The 20,693-nt window shown below is 29.9% G+C and overlaps 1 protein-coding gene across 1 annotated transcript in view; it reads right to left on the bottom strand.

Moving 5' to 3' along the window:
• LOC123272565 (division abnormally delayed protein) overlaps positions 1-20,693 on the bottom strand; it is a 55,877-nt gene that overhangs the window by 29,261 nt on the left and 5,923 nt on the right. The window contains exons 2-4 of the mRNA XM_044739440.1: positions 18,205-18,345; positions 5,831-6,395; positions 5,470-5,671 (exon numbers count right to left, since the gene is read on the bottom strand). Of these exons, the coding sequence (XP_044595375.1) occupies positions 5,470-5,671; positions 5,831-6,395; positions 18,205-18,345 (908 nt within the window). The remainder of the gene's footprint in view (positions 1-5,469; positions 5,672-5,830; positions 6,396-18,204; positions 18,346-20,693) is intronic.

Below are 20,693 nucleotides of genomic sequence, written 5' to 3'. Positions count from 1 at the left end.
AATATACGTCATCGCATGTATAAAAACAGAAAAATAAATATGTTTAAATTCCAAAATTAAATTTTAAACTCATAAGTTTTATTACTTTTCGTTTTTTTTTTTTTTTTTTTTTTTTTTTTCTATATTTTGTATGCTAAGTGTATACTTCTTCGGAACCTCGAACTAGGGATATTACTGCGCGAACGAATATGAACGGGTCATTAAGACAATTATAATGAAATGTATATAGAGATATGAGTGTTATATATAGGTGCGAGGGGAAGCTGTAAGTTAAATATGTGTAATATGTGTATATAATGTATAACATACAAGAGAAGAGAGTACAAAGAAGAAATGTTAAAGTTAAGGACAACAGTGTAAGTAAAAAGAGAATAATAAAAGCAAAAATCAAATAGAGAGCATTGTGCAGGCGCGAATTGCGAGGCAAAGAATAAATGGAGTAAAAAATAAATGATTAAACGAGAGCGAGGCAAATAGAGCGACCGTGCATCCGCGTCGTGTGTACCAGTCGAAGAAAGATTATAATTGTTGAAGGGGAAGTTTAACTACAGATAATGGGATCTACTTTTTTTTTACCAACTCCAAAGAGTGTTCAATCATTTGCTTTTTAATAACATTTGCGATTACAATTTACACAGCAATGCTCAATGCTATTTGCTGTTATTTCGTTTATCTGTTATTGATGTTAAGTTTATTCTCAGACATTCTATTCCTTGTTTTTTTTTTTTTTTTATAATTCTTATGACCTTGGAGTTTTGTGATGTAATTTTATTAATTAATATTAAGTAAATTTTTGATTATAAAAACTATTCAAAAGTTACCTTTTATTAAACAGTAAAAATTATTTAAATATTAAAGTTTGTAATTTTAATTATTTTATTATTAATATTAGTAACAATTTGCTAAAAAAAATAATGAATCGTTAAACGCAATAAATATACTAATAATAAAAAATTATTTTTTAAAATAAAGTAATAATATTCACAAAACCTTTACAATTAAAAAAACTACTATCCGTAACTAATAAAAAATGTTTCTCCGCTCCTTTGTAGTTAACAACCACAAAATTTTAACTGCAAAACATACTTAGATTTTACAGCATACTTTTTAGACTCTTAAGTAATATAAAATACTATAAAATAAAATTTTCTAACATTGAAATGTTAATTCCAATATAAAAACGATTTTTATTACATTACTTTCGTAAGCAATAAAAACAAAATTTTAATTTCCGTAAAAAAACCTCATCATTATATCAAAACATCTGTCCAAAACTTTTATAAAATTTCCGTTCAAACTATCAATACAAAGGTATGAAATCGATTATCGACTAAGAATGTCCTACCGGAAACAATTATAATTCTTCAGTACCGAACTATCGAGTAAAAATCGACCTTAACCTTTTTAGCTCGACAAATTTTAACAACAAACGCAATTATAGGTCAAATCATCATCATCATCATCATCATCATCAAGAAACTCTGCCTGATTGGATATAAATAAAAACGAATATTGCACTCGACTAGAAGGCCGAGTTGTTTTAGTTTGTTTCCGGCTTCTCTATTTTATCCTGGCAGAAGCCCATCTCATCAACGATCAACGAAACCCAGTCAAAGGAAGACAAATATTTGAAGCCCAGACCAGTAAATAAAACTGATGCAAAAATATTTAAAGATTATCGTGTTTAGTCTAAAAAATCCAGTAATTTCTTGTGGTAAAATCTACAATGGGACAAAATATGGAAAATATTTATCGAATTGAGAAACGGGAGTGGAAAAATAAATGTGATATAAATTATGGAAATAAGTAGAGGAGAAAAAAGATAGGAAGTGAAGGGGCTTTTGCGGGAAAGAGAGAGAAGGAGAAATAGTGTGCGTTGCTCATCGAGTTGTGAACCAGCAAAGAGAACAATCAGGAATCGATGTATAGGAATTCCAGTGGGCCCTGTCAACCGGAATTTCATGCAAACTCTGGACCTAACGAGGGTCCGTACTCTCATATATACAATATACATACAGAGGAAATCAGTTCTCCCATAGCACAGCAAAGCTCCACACAGACGCGATAAAAAATAAAATGTATAAATAAATAACCAAGAGTCAAAGAATTCGGAGTAAAAGAATAGCAGGAGCAGGAGCAGGAGCAGTTTCAGGTTGAGGATCAGGGGTAGAGTAGAGAATAAGCCTACTCCTTGTATCGGTCCTCTTCCTCTTCCTCGGAGCCACGAAAAGGCGCCGCGTGCTCGCGCGAGCAAGAGCTATACACCCAGCAAGGAGAAGAAACTACTGCTGGGAATAATAATGAGTGAGACTGGCTCAGTTGGGCTCACTTGTGGGAGAAATGCCATTGCAGAGGAAGATGGAGCTATACACATATTCTTAAAGAGTCCCGGTTAAGGTGGAAGGAACACCGCGTGCGACCAAGAGCTATAAGGTATAAGGTATAAGGTTTATAAAACTCGCCGCGACGAATAATAATGAACGTTATCCTCTTAGGAGCGACAAGGAGGAACTTATCCAGGAATTAATACCGAGAATGAACAAGAGGAGGAATGAACAGCTTCAGGAGAGACTGAGAGACTGAGTAGAGAGAGTCGAGCTTTGTTTGTATATTTACAAGTTACAAGTGTATTGGTTACTCGGGACTTGGGACTGATGCTGATGATACATAACTGAGTTAAGTGTAAGTGCTGGAGATCTGGATAAAGAAATAGGCGTCTCGTCTTGGCCAATTCACTGGGACACACCTCTACCTACAACCTGCCTAACGATTCCCTTTCATATACCTACACATTTACAGCGGTTGTCTGTTTTAAGGTCTAGAGTCTAACCAGGGGATACATTCGGCTTTTAGGTATACCGGCAGTCTGCAGGCGAACAAGGCCAAAGGCCACGCGGAATCCAGACACGTAACGCACGCAGAATGTAAGAGCCTCCTTTTTAGTCTCTTTCATTATTTTTTATCTTTTTAACTTTTGCTTTTTCGATTCTCGGCTGTTATGTTGGCTGTTAAAAAACCCTAACCAACAAGACCTCTACTATACTTGCTTATATATATATATTGTATATTGTATATAAATACGAGGATACTGAAATGACTGGTCCATGGTCCATGGTGGTGGGCCAGGCCAGTCTTGGTTATACTTCGACGGGCAGGTCTAAAGAGAGGAATTATTAGTGGAATCGGCACGAAAGATCGTGGGACCACTAGGTGCGACCCCCCATTGCCATCATTCCATGCCATCAGGTAATACCTCACAAAAAGATAATAATAAAACAGCTCACTGATGAGATATTTCCGAACTATTTCCTTTTTTTTTTTTTTTTCAAATACTTTACGTATTAATTTTAACCTGTTACGGCGTATCGATGGTATTTTTATAGGGTGACGATTGAAAGTTTATTTTTAACATTTCTGGCTCTTAATAAAATTTCAGGTTCTCGTGAAAATTTAAAATTTTAAGAGACATTCAATTTATAAATCATATTGCAAAGTAAAGTTATTTTAAATTCTATCAAAAACTTTAGTTTTTGTCACTGTCATTTACTGAGTTAATTTTATTACAGATTTTTTTTTAATTAAATTTAATTCAATTAAATTGAATATGACTGGATAAAATACAACAAATAATTTTGAAGTAAATATTTATCTTTTTTATTAATTATTTTTTAAATATTGGATGTCACAAGCTTGTAAAAATGGAAATGAGAGAAGTTAAATAATATAAAAATATATCAAATATCGTTTACAGTGCAATTGACTAGAATTAAAAAAATAATAGATAAAAAAAATTATTGATTTTCAATAATTTAATTTCTTCATCAACTTTATTTAATTTTTTAGACAAAAATTAAATTCTTGAATCAAGTAAAATTTACTTAGTCAAAAATTTCTTATTAAAATTTGCTATTTAAGAAATTAAGATTTTTCCATCCTGTTTTAAAACGAGAATGTTTTTATTTTTATATAAGCTGTAAGAGAAGAAGTTGAAAAATAAATGTAATGACAATAATAATAATATTATTGGACCGATTAATCGATCGTTAAATTTAATGTAATTCATGCTGGCTGATGGAATCATTTGGTGTACATAGGCACAACACACACACACACACGTGAGCTTGTGTATAAACCGTGTGAAACTTTTAATTAAGAGCCAAGATCCGGCGCCTACTTCTGCGAACAAGTTCGACAAGGACTTCGAGCCAGGCTCTGAGTTTAAGAACACGAGAAAAATAAAATACAAAAAGTAAAGAAACTGAAGCTACAAGAAAAAAAAAATTCTATTTCAATTGACGGTACCTCAAACTCAATTGCTCTCATTTCATTGATTTTCATTCACTTTCCTCCGGCGACGAATTAATATTTATTACAACACCGGCAAATTAAAATACATTTAAAGAATTTACCCGTGGAATTTTTTCGAACAATCATAGCAATTTGTTATTTTAATTTCTTGCAATTGCCTACTGAGGGCATATAATAACAAGAGCAAACATGACACGTAAAGTGGGATTTCATCGCGTGCATGAATTAATTCTCTTACATATATATATGTTATTTAGTTTCTTAGTTTGCTCTCGACCCTCTGCTCGATGGTCAATGAAGGAGCGGCATCCGGTCCCGCAGCAAAGATATTTTTTAAAAATAAAAAAAAAGTGAGAAGAAAAAAAAATAAAAAGAAGTCAGCTTCAATTCATCTCTCCTCAACCTAACCGCCTACGTAGCGACATTCAGCGTCGCCTATTCGAGTCCCACGCGGTACCGCAAATTTTCTGTATTCTGTATATCCTACAGGATACTAAAAAAAAGTTTGGAAAATCTAAAAGTGCACGACTCATAATGCTCATTTAGTTATGAAATATTAAAAAAAAACAAGTTCAAAATTAGTTGCCGAAAAAACAGCTGTACTAGGAAGGTAATGCACAGACGGTGGAATAAATGTACATATTATGTATAGATATATCACCATCCATGTAAATTTTACATGGATATATATAGATATACAGTCTTCTGGCTTTTTTATTTTGTTAATTGTACATTAATGACACTGAATTACCTAACCATTCGCATTCAGTGACCTACAATTCTCCTAAAGAATTTTTTTAAAAAAAATTTAGCTTAATTGATGGATTTTTTCGCAAGTTATAGTGTTTTCAGAGTTTCATACATGACGGACAGGAGAATTTTTTGACCTATTTTGATGTTTTTTTCGTTTCTAGTGCACTAAATCAATTTTTGAAAAGTGTCAAATTAATCTCCATTAAATTACCTTGACAATAGTATGCAAAATATCTTAATTCCGTGAAGTAACAAGACTATAATAATGAAAATAGTTGCCGAAATGAGGCGAAAAAAATTTTTCGATCGTAAAGCACTCTCTGGTGCTTCCCATCATGAGTCGTGCAATTCATAAATCTCAACAAAGTTTTGCAATAAATCTCAGTAAAGTTGAACTTTTTACAGTACCTTTTCTTCAAGTGCAGGACCGTTTTCCATGGCGTACATAATGGCATCAGAAATACGGGTATCCAGCTGTCTGATCGCCCTCTCAGCGTTCAATCCGAGGGGATCAGTTCGCCCGTCAACAGCTATAACTAGACGCTCAACAGTCTCGACGTAACCAGACCATGCTAGATCTAATTCTGAAGCCGGTTCAGTCAAACAGCCTCTGAAAAATTAATTATTGTACACATGTAAGTATAAATACATATACTAATTCATTAATCACCTCCTCTACGTTTATTACACTCATAAATGTCACTCTGAGACAGCCTGATAAAATGATTTCGAAGTAATTATGATAATTATAATTAATATAATAAATTACCTCATGACATTGGTGCAGAGACCACCGCAAGGACGAATGGAAGAGCCGTACCCGGAGCACTTGGGGCAATAAGTCATCCTCAAAAGCGCTTCGTAGCATGAAACCTGCTGCGGAGTCGTCGCGTAGAACAGGACACTGTCAGTACGGTCAAGAACTGTCTTGCCGAGAGTTAGAGCTTGGACGAGAACCCGAGTCGCTTCTAAGCTCTTGCTCACTGACTTAGATATTTGCTTAGGAATATCACCGAATGGCTGGATTTCGTCCATCGCTTTGTACAGACAATCCTTGAATTTATCGGTAAAGTCCACCTGATGAGGATTAACTGCCCGGTGATACGCTATCGGGAACAGTCGGGTGAAGAATTCAGTGAATCGCTCTTGCAGCATATCACGGCTCAAGGGCTGCTGCAGGGTGTCTGGTGTGTTGCTGGGCGACACGTATTCCACCATTGCTTGGTACAGTGCTTTTATAGATGGTCTGCTGAGCAGTGACATTGATCTGTAGACTTGCTCGAATAGCACCAGTGTCTTATTCTCCGACTGACGGGCAAGAGTTGTTACTGCATCTGAAATTTTGGTCAATTTTTAATAGTTTTTTTTTCTAGGTGACCATTCTAAACAAATTTTAAAATTCTCTAACTCTAAATCTTTAAAATTTTTTTTCTTTCAAATTTAATTCTTTAATTTCTTAAATTTTTTTTTTTTTAATTTTTTAAATTTATCTTCTCTTTGCAGATGCTATGTACTGTATAAAATCATTAATTCTAAACATTTTATACATAAAAATGTAACATATTGTTGTAATAAATAAATAAATAAATAAAATTCTAGGATCTAAGAAGAAATAAAAATTGAATGAATATTAAATTTTCTAGCAAAATAAAATATTTTAAATATTATAAAAAAATAGAGTTAAGTTATTGTGATCATAATTTGCTGAGTTAATCTTTTTAAAGATTTTTATTTAATTAAAAAATTTAATTTAATTAAATAAAGAATTTATAACTCTTTAAAAAACAAATAATAATCTAAAAGTTTTTATTAAATTTGTTTATTAATTATTTATAAAATATTTTATTATTTTTAGATATCACAATTTTAAAATAAATAGAAATTAGAGAAGTTAAATAGTATAAATTTAATAAAACAATTTTTTTCCTACAATTATCTCCTATTTCGTCTATACATGACCGTTCGAACCATCTACTTCTAAATTTAATACTTTTTGTGTGATATTATTTGCATAATTAACACATGAGAATAGTTACGGTAAATTGTTATAATTTTTTTAGCTATGAGTGTCGCTAATTTTTTTTTTTTATTCTACACGCATAAGAGAACAATTATAATTATGATGAACATCACGTCCGTATATTCTGTAGGAGAATTTCTGTGTCTATTATAATAAAACTTTCACAGCTATTACATGAGAATATAATAACAAGTTTTTGTAATTTAAAGAGTTATTTAACAACACATTAAGCGTCAATTAGATCAACAGTGGCATTTAAAACATCGGAACAAAAAGTATTATAAATTAACGCTTAATGGTCATTGCTCTTAATAATCTTCATCGCTAACCACTCACTCAATAAAGTATATATCGATTACATTCGATTAGACACAAGTGGTTACCACTTATAACTCTCTAGTGGCCAATATAACGCTTACACACAATTACATATCAAGTGACGCAAAAAATATTTTCTGGAGACTCCAAGAGTTTAATATTTATATCATCAGTTATATAATACAAGTAGCCAAACCTGTCTTTTTAAGGATATTTTTTAAATGTAAGCGTCTTTTAAGATGGAGAAAGAAATTTTATAAGGATAAAAAATTTTTACAGGTTTTGTTTTAAGCTTAAAAAATTTTTTATTTTTTTTTTTTAAATTCTTAAATTATTAATTAAACTAATTTTTTTTTTTTTTAATATTAGACCAAAAAATTATAAATTTTCTATAAATTTTGTTTTTTTATTTTTTAATTTTGCTACTTTGGAAGAATTTTTATTCATAAAACTTTTATGATATTAAATATAAATAATGTTCAATTTTACTAATTAGTTTTGTCAAAAATATAAAAATTATTAATTAAAAAATTTAAAAATAGAACAAAAGTCTCAAATAAAAATAAAAAAAGTCTAAGAATTTTGATATTAATTTAAAATTAAACTATCCAACAATATTTTAAGAAAAAAAAAAAAATTTTTAATTAAAAAAATATAATAATTATAACAATTAAATAGTAAAACGTATTTATAAAAGAAAAAACAAATAATCACATCATTAAAAGTATAAAATAATAAATTTAATATAAAAGTTTTTCGTTAACAAGTTTTACAGAGGAATGAAAATAGTTTAACGTGTAAACTAGCGATGCTTGAACAGTGTGTATCATAATAATAAGTATGAGATGAAACGAGAGAGAAAGGGATACGAGTCTGCAGGTTGCCGCGGAAACGACACGCGCCAAGCTAAAGCAACACCATCAGCTACTAGCTAGAAGAATCTTGATGTGTATTAGTGTGTATATTGTTGTTAAGCGTAGATTTGGGTTCGGCTTTTAATATCCTATATCCATATAATAAAATATAATACTTCATATTCTTCTTATAAAATTCATAATACACACTCTTACTATGTACAGCATGTAATGGTGCATATCATACAATTTTGCCCATACGCATATAAAATGTAATACAAACAACGCATATTCGCTTACACGGTTTATTTAACAAGCTAAAACCTATACTATAACAAAATGATTAATCGAGCGCTTATTATACACCAATTAGTTTTAAATATGTCGCGGGACAATCAGTCGACTGTTGACCAACTTTGACACGGTTATTTTAGCATATATGACGCAGACGTGTATACGTATTACTAAATGTCAGGTTGTGTCACAAGATTTTATCGGGGAATGAAACTAAAGACTTTTATGTAAACTCTTATGATTTATTTCTTGTTGATATCAAACTTCTGTACGGAGATCTGATCACCGATCGATTAATTATTTTACGGGTTACGTTGCGAATAAATTTGGGTCGAGTGTTACGAATTATTTATATTTTTCTCCTCGTGAAGAAACTAAACTGTAATTCAACTTCATGTCATTGTTACGCCCTTGTCAGAGCAGTCAAGTAAGATGAATCATACACCATTATTTAGACAGTTTTTTAAATATTTATTCTGACCTAGTTCTAGGTTGATTCATCAATAAATTAATTTTTTAGAGAATTTTTTAACTGAAGAAGCTTGATCTGTTGTATCAAGCCATGTAGAAAAGTTTTTCAATAAAAAATTACTTTGAAAATCTGAATTTTTTTATCTGCTGTAATTAAAAAGAAGAAATTTTTTTCGGCTGAAAAAAGTTTTACTTCATTTAAGATAAATGTTTTTTTTTTTAATATACTTTCTTAAGTTGAGAATTTTTCTTCTTGAGTGAAAATTCTTTAGATCATACCGATTAATTTTATACTGTGTAACAAATGAATTAATTTAAAAATTATAATAAAAAGTTTTAAAAGTTAAATTTGCAATTAAGGACAAATGTCACAAAACTTTGAAGAATTCAATTAACTGTTGAATTTTTTTTTTATTTTTAATAATAATTCATTCAAAGTTTGGAGTCTCACGATTCAAAGGAATGGAAGTGCATCGCGCCAAGTACAGAATGATAAATGCGACATTTGTAAAACAGAGTAAAAGTTTGGAAAATCTAAAAGTGCACGACTCCTAATGCTTATTTATGAAATAATAATATAATATGTAAAGTAGATAAATGTATATAATAGATTGACAGAAAAAAAATTTACTTGAATCAAATAAATAATTTTGAAGGCGAAAAAAATTTTTCGATCATGCTTCGTGTAATAGGTTATCAATTTACTGTAATAAATTTTTATATAATAACGTTATTTTGAGGTAACTAATCAAAACATTAAAATTTTAGTGATTAAGATCGAAAATTTGTAATAACAAAATCATAAATACATCTAAAATGTTGTTGAAGAAATAAAGATAATTCAAGTAGAATGTTTTGACATTAAAAATAAGATTTTTAATGAAACACGAATAATATTTAACGTATAAATAAGAAGAATTAAAAAGTAACATAAATCAGGGGTCGTTGGATCGATTGTTATTGTTCCTAAAATAGTTGTTATTGTAAAAGTTAAAATAGGTAGAAGAAACATTTAACCTGGATCTTAGTTATTATTCCAGTTGAACTATCTTTTATTCTCATATTTCTCGAGTAATACTACCAAAGCAATTTGCAATATATAATGTATAAAAGTATGTATAATGTATAATGTATACGTAAGTACAAATAATAAAACTAAAAAAATAATTGTGGTAAAGTATTTTTAAGCAACAGTACCACCTGAATGTAACAAAAATAGCACGACCCACTTTCTTTACTTCATCATCATCATCATCATCATCATATTTCTTTCTCTTTCATTCTCATTTATCTTTATACTTAAAAACATCCTGTCTTACTCTTGCTAAAACTCAAGCTGTTGTATTATGCCGTGGTATAATACACACAAAAGTCTTAAACTCAAACTTTGCTGCGGCATTTGACTCCATACGTACCGGGCCATCTATACATATATTTATATATACCTGTAATGCCACTCAGTACTGCTCTCAACACATATACATCTATAATATACAATCATAATATATATATACACTCAACAGGACAAAACTTTAAACGAGCCGACGAGTTTCAGCAGAGGCACACCCATTCATCCACGTTATTTTCCATTGAAATTAAATCACATTTCACAATCGACAAAGTTGTCTTATATATTATTTTCTCGGTTAAAACTTTGTATAAATAAATTTAATAAGAAACTTTAAACTTATCCAGATATCTTACTTGTCAATTTCATTTTAATTTACATTTTTTTATTATTATTGTTATTTTATCAATTACTATTCATTCAGTTCTTTATTATAATTGTTGAAATAATTTATCATCAATACTGTGTTGCAGAAATTTCCTTTTTTTTTTTTTTTTAATTTTATTTTTTGTTCATCTCCAGTAAAAGGCTCTTGAGTGATATCAAGTTTATAAATTGAAGTGTCCTCTTATAAAGCACGTTTTTCATTACATATCAGTGCGTTATGACAATAATAAAAATGATTTAAGATACGCGGGCTTTTTCATTTTATGAAAGTAAAATAAAGCTTTTTAAGGCGTTATATCGAAGAGAAAGATCTGAGGATCTTAATATTTTTATGTTTGCAATTTCAAAATTGAATTCTTGACTTTAAAAGTTTTTTATAAAATTAATAAGGAATTTTTAATCAATAATTAGTTATTATGTTTGAAGTAATATAATCTTAATTTTAAATATTTAAAATTTCTTCTCTTTTTACTAAAATTTTTTTATAGTTTCAAAATTAATTTTTTCATAAAATTAAATTTTTCTTCAATTTTTCATTGTTATAAGTTATTAATAATCATAACAAACTTTTTATTATATTTTAAAGCTATTTGCAAAAATTAATTTTTAATAATTAACATTTCAAATTTTTACAGTTTTTAAAATTTCACATTATTAAAAATTCTACCAGCAAAAATAAAAAAATAAATAAAATATTAATTTAATAAAAATGAATCAGATGAGCCAAAAAATTATCGGATGTCCGCTGATTCATACCACGACTAACTAGCACATATAATAAAAATATTTGAATCGTCGCGCTTACATCATGCCAAATCGTAATCTGATCATTCCGGAAAAAAAAAAAAAAAAAATAAAAGAGCAATAATAAAATGTTTGTACAAAAAATGATCAACAAACTAAATAGAAGCAAAAAGGTGAACGAACTTGTCTGGTAGGCAAATAAAGTGACACCTAACAGTGAAGTTGACACAGTGGATAGATCAAATGTTGAATCGACTTGGACAGGACTATTTCATGCAGTTGGCGAATGTTTTCAAAGCCACCACTCGTAACTCGTACTATACACGTTATGTTATACTCTTGCTCTTATGTATTACATATATACACATATGTATATATATTCATCATCGATAGCCGCAGGGCAAGCAGAAAGCAGAAAATGGAAGAGCCGAGTGTACAATATGCAGCATGCTGTAGAAGAAGAAAGAGGGATTGCTGTTCTGCTGGTCAAACGAATACTTATTTTTATATATATATGTATATATAACTGCGTGATGTAGTGTAGCGGTTTTATTGCAAGTTTCAATACACGATGTTGAATGTTGAATCAAGGCTTTGCTCTGTTATGTACTGTGGGGATAAATTTCTGTATGCGTTCTTCACCATCTCCACTTCACTTCTCTTCACTTCCCCGCTATTCTATTCTGTTATGTTATATTATTGTTCTATTATTTCGCATATTATATATGTACATATAGACACATCAGTTACATGTGATCCACTCAGGGAAATCACTCACATCACAGCTCTTTCCTCCTCCTCCTCCTCTTTAGATTTATACAAACATATACATATGCAGATAAGTATTCTAAACAAATAATACTGATTCGTCACTGCCAACTGCCATCGTTTTATTTTATTAAACGAATTCCTTATACACTAAAGCTGCTAAGTAACGGCATTAAAAGGATTATACTTGTATATTTTTTTAATTCGTGTTATTCATTTCTGTAATTTTTTATCTTTGGTGACTATTATTAATTCAAGATTTAAGATATTGTACTACTTATTTCCCATTATAGAATGCAATATCATTTATTATCCAAGTATTTATATTCAACAAATTACTTTTTAATTTATTTATTGATATGGTAATTTTCAAAGAAAGATTTGTTTAATTTTATTTTTGTCATTTAGTTTAATTGGTTATCGAAATTTTTCACCTTCAGTGACAGTTTTATGTATTTAAATTTTTATTAATATCTTTCAAGTTTTTGCAATTATAAACTTTCGAATATCAAAGATAATTATTATTTATTTACTTGTAATTTCTTGAATAAAAACAGACTGCGAGCAAAAAAGTAAAAAAATAAAAATGTGGGATTTTAATTTTATAAATTCTTTTCGAAAAATTAGTGTGAGGTTTTATTTTTTAAATTATTGAAAAAAAATGTTTAATTGAGTAAAATTCATTCGAGAAAAATTTTTTAACTCAAAAATGATTTATTTACTTCATTTGAGACGTTCGAGCTCTTCAAAATCAAGAATTATTCTCTTGAATCTAGTTTAATTTTTCATCAGTGTAAATTTTTAATATGAGTTAAATTTTTCAACTGTTCTTTTTTCGTACAAGTTTTAAAATTAAAACATTTACATTTTCATAAGATTTAATACGGGAATTTATTCTTAGCCCAATTTGAAGTTGTCGCCAGCTGTCAATAAAGAGGTACTAATTCTATTAGTGATATAGTTCACTCATCAAGCATACTACCTTGGAGTAAAATTTTCTTATAATTAAATCATTCAAATATCTTCAAGCTTACAATGAATCTTTAAAATTTCTTCTTTTAATTTCATTGATGAAAAATAAATGAGAGAATTTATTTTATTGACTGAAAAAAATATTCAGGAAAATTTTATTGGGGTTTTTTGGCTCAATTAAAATTTTATTTTCTACCTAAAGAATTGAATTTTTTAACAATTTTTTTCGTAAATCTAAAATTTCACTGAGAATTCAAGCCCTTAATTTTTCTGAGTAATTGTTATTTCTTTTTCACAATTCATTTTTATAAAACAATAAAACCCCGTACTTACAATAGTAACAAAAGTTTTCATTAAAAATTTTCTAACTGAAAGATCACAAATTCGCCGGTTCACCTACTCTGTTTTGTTCAAGATAATTAAAATATCAAAGAGTGTTATTACAAAAGAGAATAAAATGTAACAATGAGATAAACCGGAGAAATAATAAAATAATAACGAATGAAAATAAAGCGCCAGACAATTACATAAAAATGACTCTTTTTTAAGGTAACAATTATAAAAAAAAAAATTTTGTTTATTTATCTATTCGGTGTATCAAACGAGTAGAATTTAGTGAATAAAAGTTCGAATGTGACGATAACTACTATATTTATTTATAAAATACTATTTGAATAAAAATCAAGATTCTAGTGACGTTTGTCCGGCAATTTGAATGTGGGCTTAGTGAACGGGTGCAATCGTTTCTAAACCAGGACCGAGATTGCACACGTAAATCCGTGCCAGAAGAGCATTATATATATTATATAGATCTAGTCTAGTGCTTGCAAACGGCAAAGATATAGTCCGATCGAGATTCCACACACGATAGTCGCGTAGGCGTTTCGTTCCGGATTCTACCCTTACCCTTTCTTCAAATTTCCTTTTTCCTTTTATTCTTTTCATCCGTCTCTCTATACTCGTTTATTTCTACACTCATCCTCATACTCATTTTTATAAGCCATATATATATTCCGCTAAAAATTTTTCTCCTGCAATTTGTCCGACCACGCCTGTTACTTATTTTATTACGATTTACAATTGCTTCTTTTAATTAAATCTTTTCGTATTTATTTTATAAATTACCAAGACTGTTATTCTTATTATTATTTTATTCATATTATTTATATTATTAAGAGAATAAGAAAAAATATATGAAAAAATGGGTTTTATGGTTAAATTTAGTATCATTAGAGAGGTCTTGACCTGGAGTTGTGCCTTTTTAAGGTTTCATATCATTCTTACCAATAGTCAATTTATGATGATAAGTATTTAGGTTGCATTTGAAAATGCTCTATCTCTAGATACATAATAAAGAAATGACCTTATATCTTGTGAACTATTGACATTTTTAAAGATATAAGCTCATCCCGATGTTATACTCATCAAGACCTTTTATTTGAGTACCCACATCAATTTTTCATATATTTATATATATTATATATATAAATACATGAAAAATATATCAAAAATGCATGTAGGTACTCAAATGAAAGCTCTTGATGAGTGTAACATCAGAATGAGCTTATATTTTAAAAAATATCAACAATTAAGAAACTACCATTTATCTTGTGTACTATTGATATTTTTAAAGATATAAAGCTCACCCCGACATTACACTCATCAAGACCTTTCATTTGAGTACCCACATCGATATTTCATATATTTTATATATTTATATATATTATATATATGTATACATGAAAAATATATCAAAAATGCATGTAGGTACTCAAATGAAAGCTCTTGATGAGTGTAACATCAGGATGAGGTTATATCTTTAAAAACTTCAATAGTTAAAAAAGTACAGTGCAATTTAACAAAAGTCATTATTTAATAAAGCAAAATTGCTAGTTATTATTATTAAAAAAAAATTATTTATTTTCTATTCAACATTAATTTGTCCGAAATTACTTTCTACAAACTTACTTTAATAGATTTAATCGTTTGTCCTCTTATTAATAATTTAAATTCAAACTAAAAACTTATTCATCTCATTACTTTAATAACTAATTAATTATATTTTCCACAAACTTATAATTTATAATAAAAAAATTTCCAGAACTCTTCTATAAAAAAAACATCGCATCCATATAACTTCCCCTTATACAAAACTCACCCACCCACGCTTAACATTATACTTGTAATACTTTACAATAGCTTCTTTTAATTAAAACCTCATAAGCTCATAAATAACCCTTATCATAATAATCAATACTATCAACAATGATCAATCATTAAACAAGGCAAACTAATTGCCAGAACATATAAACGTATAAATAATTTATATTCTACCAATATTTCATCACCGACAATAAAGACATCTAGAATAGTAAATAACTCTATTGATACCGATGACGTAAAGGCAGGCAGTTGAGAACTTTTAAAAGAAGATGATATTGCGATATTAAATCGGTTTCACCGATCACGTATTCGTAATCTGTTTATGCAAGTATGCCGCGTATCAGTATCAGGAGCGCTGAATTAATATTAAACATTAATTAAATCCACAACGCAATTAATAATTAACATTCATCTCACTGTTTTCACCGATAAAAATCCTCATTCAGCCCATTAATAATTACAAAAATATCCTTAGACTTCCACATATATATACATGACAGTATACAAGTGTAAAGAGTATGAATTAAAGTCGCGGGAGTATTACATACTTAATATATATTTTATATTCTCATATCGAATAAAGCAATCGGCTTAATTGCGATACTCGATACGATTCACGAGGTTCGCCAATACAAGTGCTCAGATCAGAGGAACCAATGACCAATGACTCAAAGAGAGAAGGTAAATTAACCGAGAGAGAAAGAAGTAAGTAAGATAAATAAAAAGAGAGTTAAGTTCAGTATAGTAGACTACTCTCGCCCGGGCGTGCGAGGATTGTGCGACGTGGCCTTATACGGCGAGTAGCTGAGAGTATATGAGAGACTAAGAACGTTCGTTTGCTGGTTCATTCGCGGAGTAGAGCGCGAGAAACCCAACCAACCTCCTAATGTAACCGTCGTATGGGTATATAGGTATATAGTACTCTGTAGTATGTTCTTTCTCTTTACTTCTTACTCTCTACTCCTTTAGTTTATTCTCCTGCTATAGCTTTGCGCACCTCCTATCCACATTTTAAAGTTTATTTTTATTTTTATTCTTCTTAATCTCGCTCGTTCTTCCTCCGAGATCCTCAATCCTCCAGCGACTCTACTTGGCCGTTCCCAGACCCGGACTAAGACCAACTTTGGGTTCCATGCATGTGGGCTTACATTCGCAAAACTCACCCGGGTCTTACATGCATATAATATTGTGTATATATACACAACACCTAACTGAAAACTGGTCGCCCTTTTCTTCTTATGTAGTTCGGGCCTACATGTATGTATATACCTGGCACACACCAAAAAGCAGACTCTTTCTCACTCACTTTAGTCGCGTTCCAACGGCTGCCGAACCGCATTTTTCTGGCTCTCCTTTCGCTCCGACTTTCGTCTCTCACGCGGTTCACTCCGCGAGAGGTTCGGAGCAAGGAGCGGGATAGGAAGAGCTTCATATCGCTATCATACACCTAGCCCAGAGAATATGGGGTTACTTCGTACACTTACATTTCTCCTAGACGAGAATCAACCCTGATCCTGATGGATTTCATTTAATTATTCGGGTAATTCAAGGGATGTCGATTTTAAAAGGCTGATTGCTGAGAAAAATGGATTTGTGATTGGGAAAATTAGATTGGCTATTGGAAATTTCTTTTGGAGTTAATTGATATGGAATTAAAGATTTTGAGGTTCTTTTTAGCGAATCATTTTTACGGTGGAAAGTTTCAGAATTTTAAGGGAGAAAATATAGCAAAGTATTGTGAAAACTTTAAAATTTGATGTAAATTTTTTTTAAAAACAAGTATTGGATCAAATATAAAAAATTTTTAATTCATAATTTGTATGAAAATTTTTTCAATTAAAAAAATTAAAAATTTAATTAAAAAAATTTTGATGATTTGTATTTGCTAAAAAACTACACTGAAAAAAAAAATTCTTGACTAGAGTGTAAATTTTCTTGGCTCAAGAAAATATTAAAGAAGGTTGAAAACTTCTTGAATCAAGTTAAAGTTTCTTGAGCCAAGAAAATTATTTCTTACTCCAAAATAACTTTAATTTTTCTTAAAATTTTCTTGGCGCAAGAAATTTGTTTTTTGTGTATAACAATTAATCCACAAAAGTTATTTTTTTCTCATAAAAATTATTCCACTGGGGTAGAAATTTTGTCACAAAGTCCCTTAACTTCTTTTTTTTCCTCAAGTTTAGTACTTTGCTGTTGGTAATTTAAATTAAATTCTTTTTTCTTAATGCGTTCTAATAAATAAGTACCGTCTTTAATAAAACGGTGTGCTAATTCCACTTTAATCTTCGCAATTTAAGCCTTCGAGTTGAAGATACTTTTTTTTATAAAACCCAATATTGAGGATTAAAAATGAATATTTAATTATTGGAAAATTAGCCAATAATAGAGAAAAAAAAGTTCTATTGAATTTAAACTTCAAGCTATTAAATGAAGTATTTAATCAATATTCTAAAAAAATGGAATTTAATCGGTAGTGTTTTTATTTTTTATTAATAGTTATGAATTATTTAAAAATTTTGTTCAACAGAGATAAATTTCCTTAACTTTGATCTAGTCTACTGACAATTTCAGGTTTTCCAGGTCGGCTCACAAGAGCAGCATAGTCTCTGGAGCGCATTACACCACACACATCAATAACAAGTTGTTCTCCAACATGTAATGCACTTACCAAGTTATATAAATGAATAAAGGTATTATTATTTATACGTGCGATAAATTAAAGTTTAATAACTCTATTAGAGTAAACTCACACGCACGGAAGTTAATTTGAATATAATGCAACATACTAATATTAATGAAATTACCTCTCAGTGCATCTGCAGTTGTTGCTAGTAACCCTTGTAAACTTCTGCTGTGATGGTGTATAAGACTGTGAAAATCAGCTCGCGCTTGTTCTCGAAGTTGTTCCTCTGTTTTACGGTGGCAGCACAGCCCTCCGCATGTTGCTGAAAAAAGTAACAATAATGATAATGATAATGATAATAATAACAATAACAATAACAGTAACAATACCAATAAAAATGAGACAATAACAATAATGAAGGATAAAAAATTCTATTGTTATTCCTCTATGCAGAAGAATAAAGTCAAACGGTCTATTATGAGTTACACAAATGAAAAACCTCATAGACGTGAAACAATAGCTGAGTAAAGTAAAGCACACATATAAATATATAAATAATGACAAGAGAAGTAGTAATAGTAAATGTAAGTGAGAACAATCTTGGCGCATCAAAAATCATGGAAGAAATGCACTGAAAAATTTATACATTTCTTCTCTAGCAGAGCTTTCACGCTCCCCAGTTTTATTATTTCTCTTTTACTTCTTTGCGATTCCGCTCTTTATTTACATTCATATTTAAATTTATATTTTCACTCACAAAAACATCTTTGGCAGGACTTTAAAGCATACGCCTTCGGCCAAAAAAAACAAAATTTAATTTAAAGTATTACAACTACGTAAAGTTTTTTTTCGAACACACTTTGTAGATAAATTATGCATATTTACAAAATTTGTTTGATGTATGTAAAAAGGGAGTCATATAAAAGGATATTCAAAGTTTATGACGACCTAAACTTTTATAGAAGTTTGTAGATATTTTCAAACTTATAAATGCTATGATTTTATTTAATAAAATTTTCATAATTGTTATAGCCTGATATATTAATTTGTGAAAAATATAATTGACTCAAATAATTTAATTGCGTTGGATAAATAATTTGCGATAACGAAGCGGTATAGTTAATACAAACATTTCACTAACGAGTACTCAATTTTAATAACTCCAATTTGTGACTTATTAAATTCGCGAAAAATTGAATAACGCAAGTATATCAGATTAATTATTACTAATTGCTATTAGATTATTTTTTTACAACAAACTTTATTATTATTTTAATACAAAATATTTATTTTAAACATTATTTAAAAATTTATCACAATTAAATCGCTTGACAAATAATTGTAACAAATATTAATATCTTCCTTAAAGTTGAACCAAAAATGTAAAATCAGTTCAAAATAAAAAATTTAATTCAAAAAAAACCATTCATATAAAATTCAATATTTTGTCTTTACTTTTCAACTCTTTTAAAAAAGCTTGAAATAAAAATAAAACTCTAAGTACACAAGTGTATTAAAACTCCATATATCGTTTTAAAAATCCACTTTGTCCATAAATTATGTATATTTATACACTTTGTTTGATGCATGTTCCCAAGTATTAAAATATAGAGGGTATTAAAAGTTTTTGTTGGCCAAGAGGGGAGAAAAATTCCTCTACTCTGTGGTACAGTATACAGAGTATATATTACATAGTACATATAAATGCTACCACATCAACATCACTTCATATATGGGGTAAGACGCTGTTGTACGAGAGCCAACGTAAAATTGCATCGGGGTCATGGCTGACTCACTGAAAGTATGCTAAAAGGTTTTCGGGTCTCTCTTTTTATTTCCCGATTCCCGATCCGAAGGATAGTTAAATTATCTTGTTTTTTCTCAACTATCCATAAATATCGTCCATCATTAATCACATTGTATCTCCATCTCATCGACTTCCGCAGCATGCTAGCTTCTGACTCAAAGCTCGACAACAAAGCCATTTGTTAGTTTTTTTGAACGCAGCCAACAAACTGCTTAACGACATGTAACAAATCCGCAAGAATAAATAAATAAATTAATTAATAAATATACAGATAAATGTAATTTAATGGTATGAGCTGACCTATGACTGTCTTGTTTCTCATAGCTGGATGTTGAATCCTCGGTGCATTGCTATCTGGACACCTTCGACCCTCTTCTCTGGTTTAGTTGTATACCACTGTTCATCCACAATGGAACTGTACGGTCATTGCGATTGCGGGAAGCTGAGATCCTCGGTCTCTGACCAGAGTTTCTCTCCTCTCCTCGGTGGTGTACACTACGCTCGGGTGATCGTATTATATACCGAGTATAGCACAGGAGAGAGCATAATGATACACGCCATGGTATCCAATCCGGCTGACTCGAGCTTCGTCGTTGCATGCTCGTATATCTATCTTCAGAGCCGACCTACCCGGAAGCCTCCGTGGGCTCTATGTATGTAAACGTCTACACTCTACTCTATCTGTTTTCTTCCGGACAACTTAAATTATAAGTACATTGTATATGTAAATGCTTTTAATTCATTGTCGCTGCTTTGTTTTATTGTTTTCTTCTTTTGATTGTTTATTGTAACTTTATTTTTCTTTTAAAACTTTGAATATATACGAAGTTAGTCATTTATCGATACTTGATTCCGTATTGGTT

Source organism: Cotesia glomerata, linkage group LG10 (assembly GCF_020080835.1).
Source record: "Cotesia glomerata isolate CgM1 linkage group LG10, MPM_Cglom_v2.3, whole genome shotgun sequence".
Lineage (NCBI taxonomy): Eukaryota > Metazoa > Arthropoda > Insecta > Hymenoptera > Braconidae > Cotesia > Cotesia glomerata.
The sequence above is the reverse complement of the archived record's forward strand: the minus strand, read 5'-3'. Positions and strand labels throughout refer to the sequence as shown.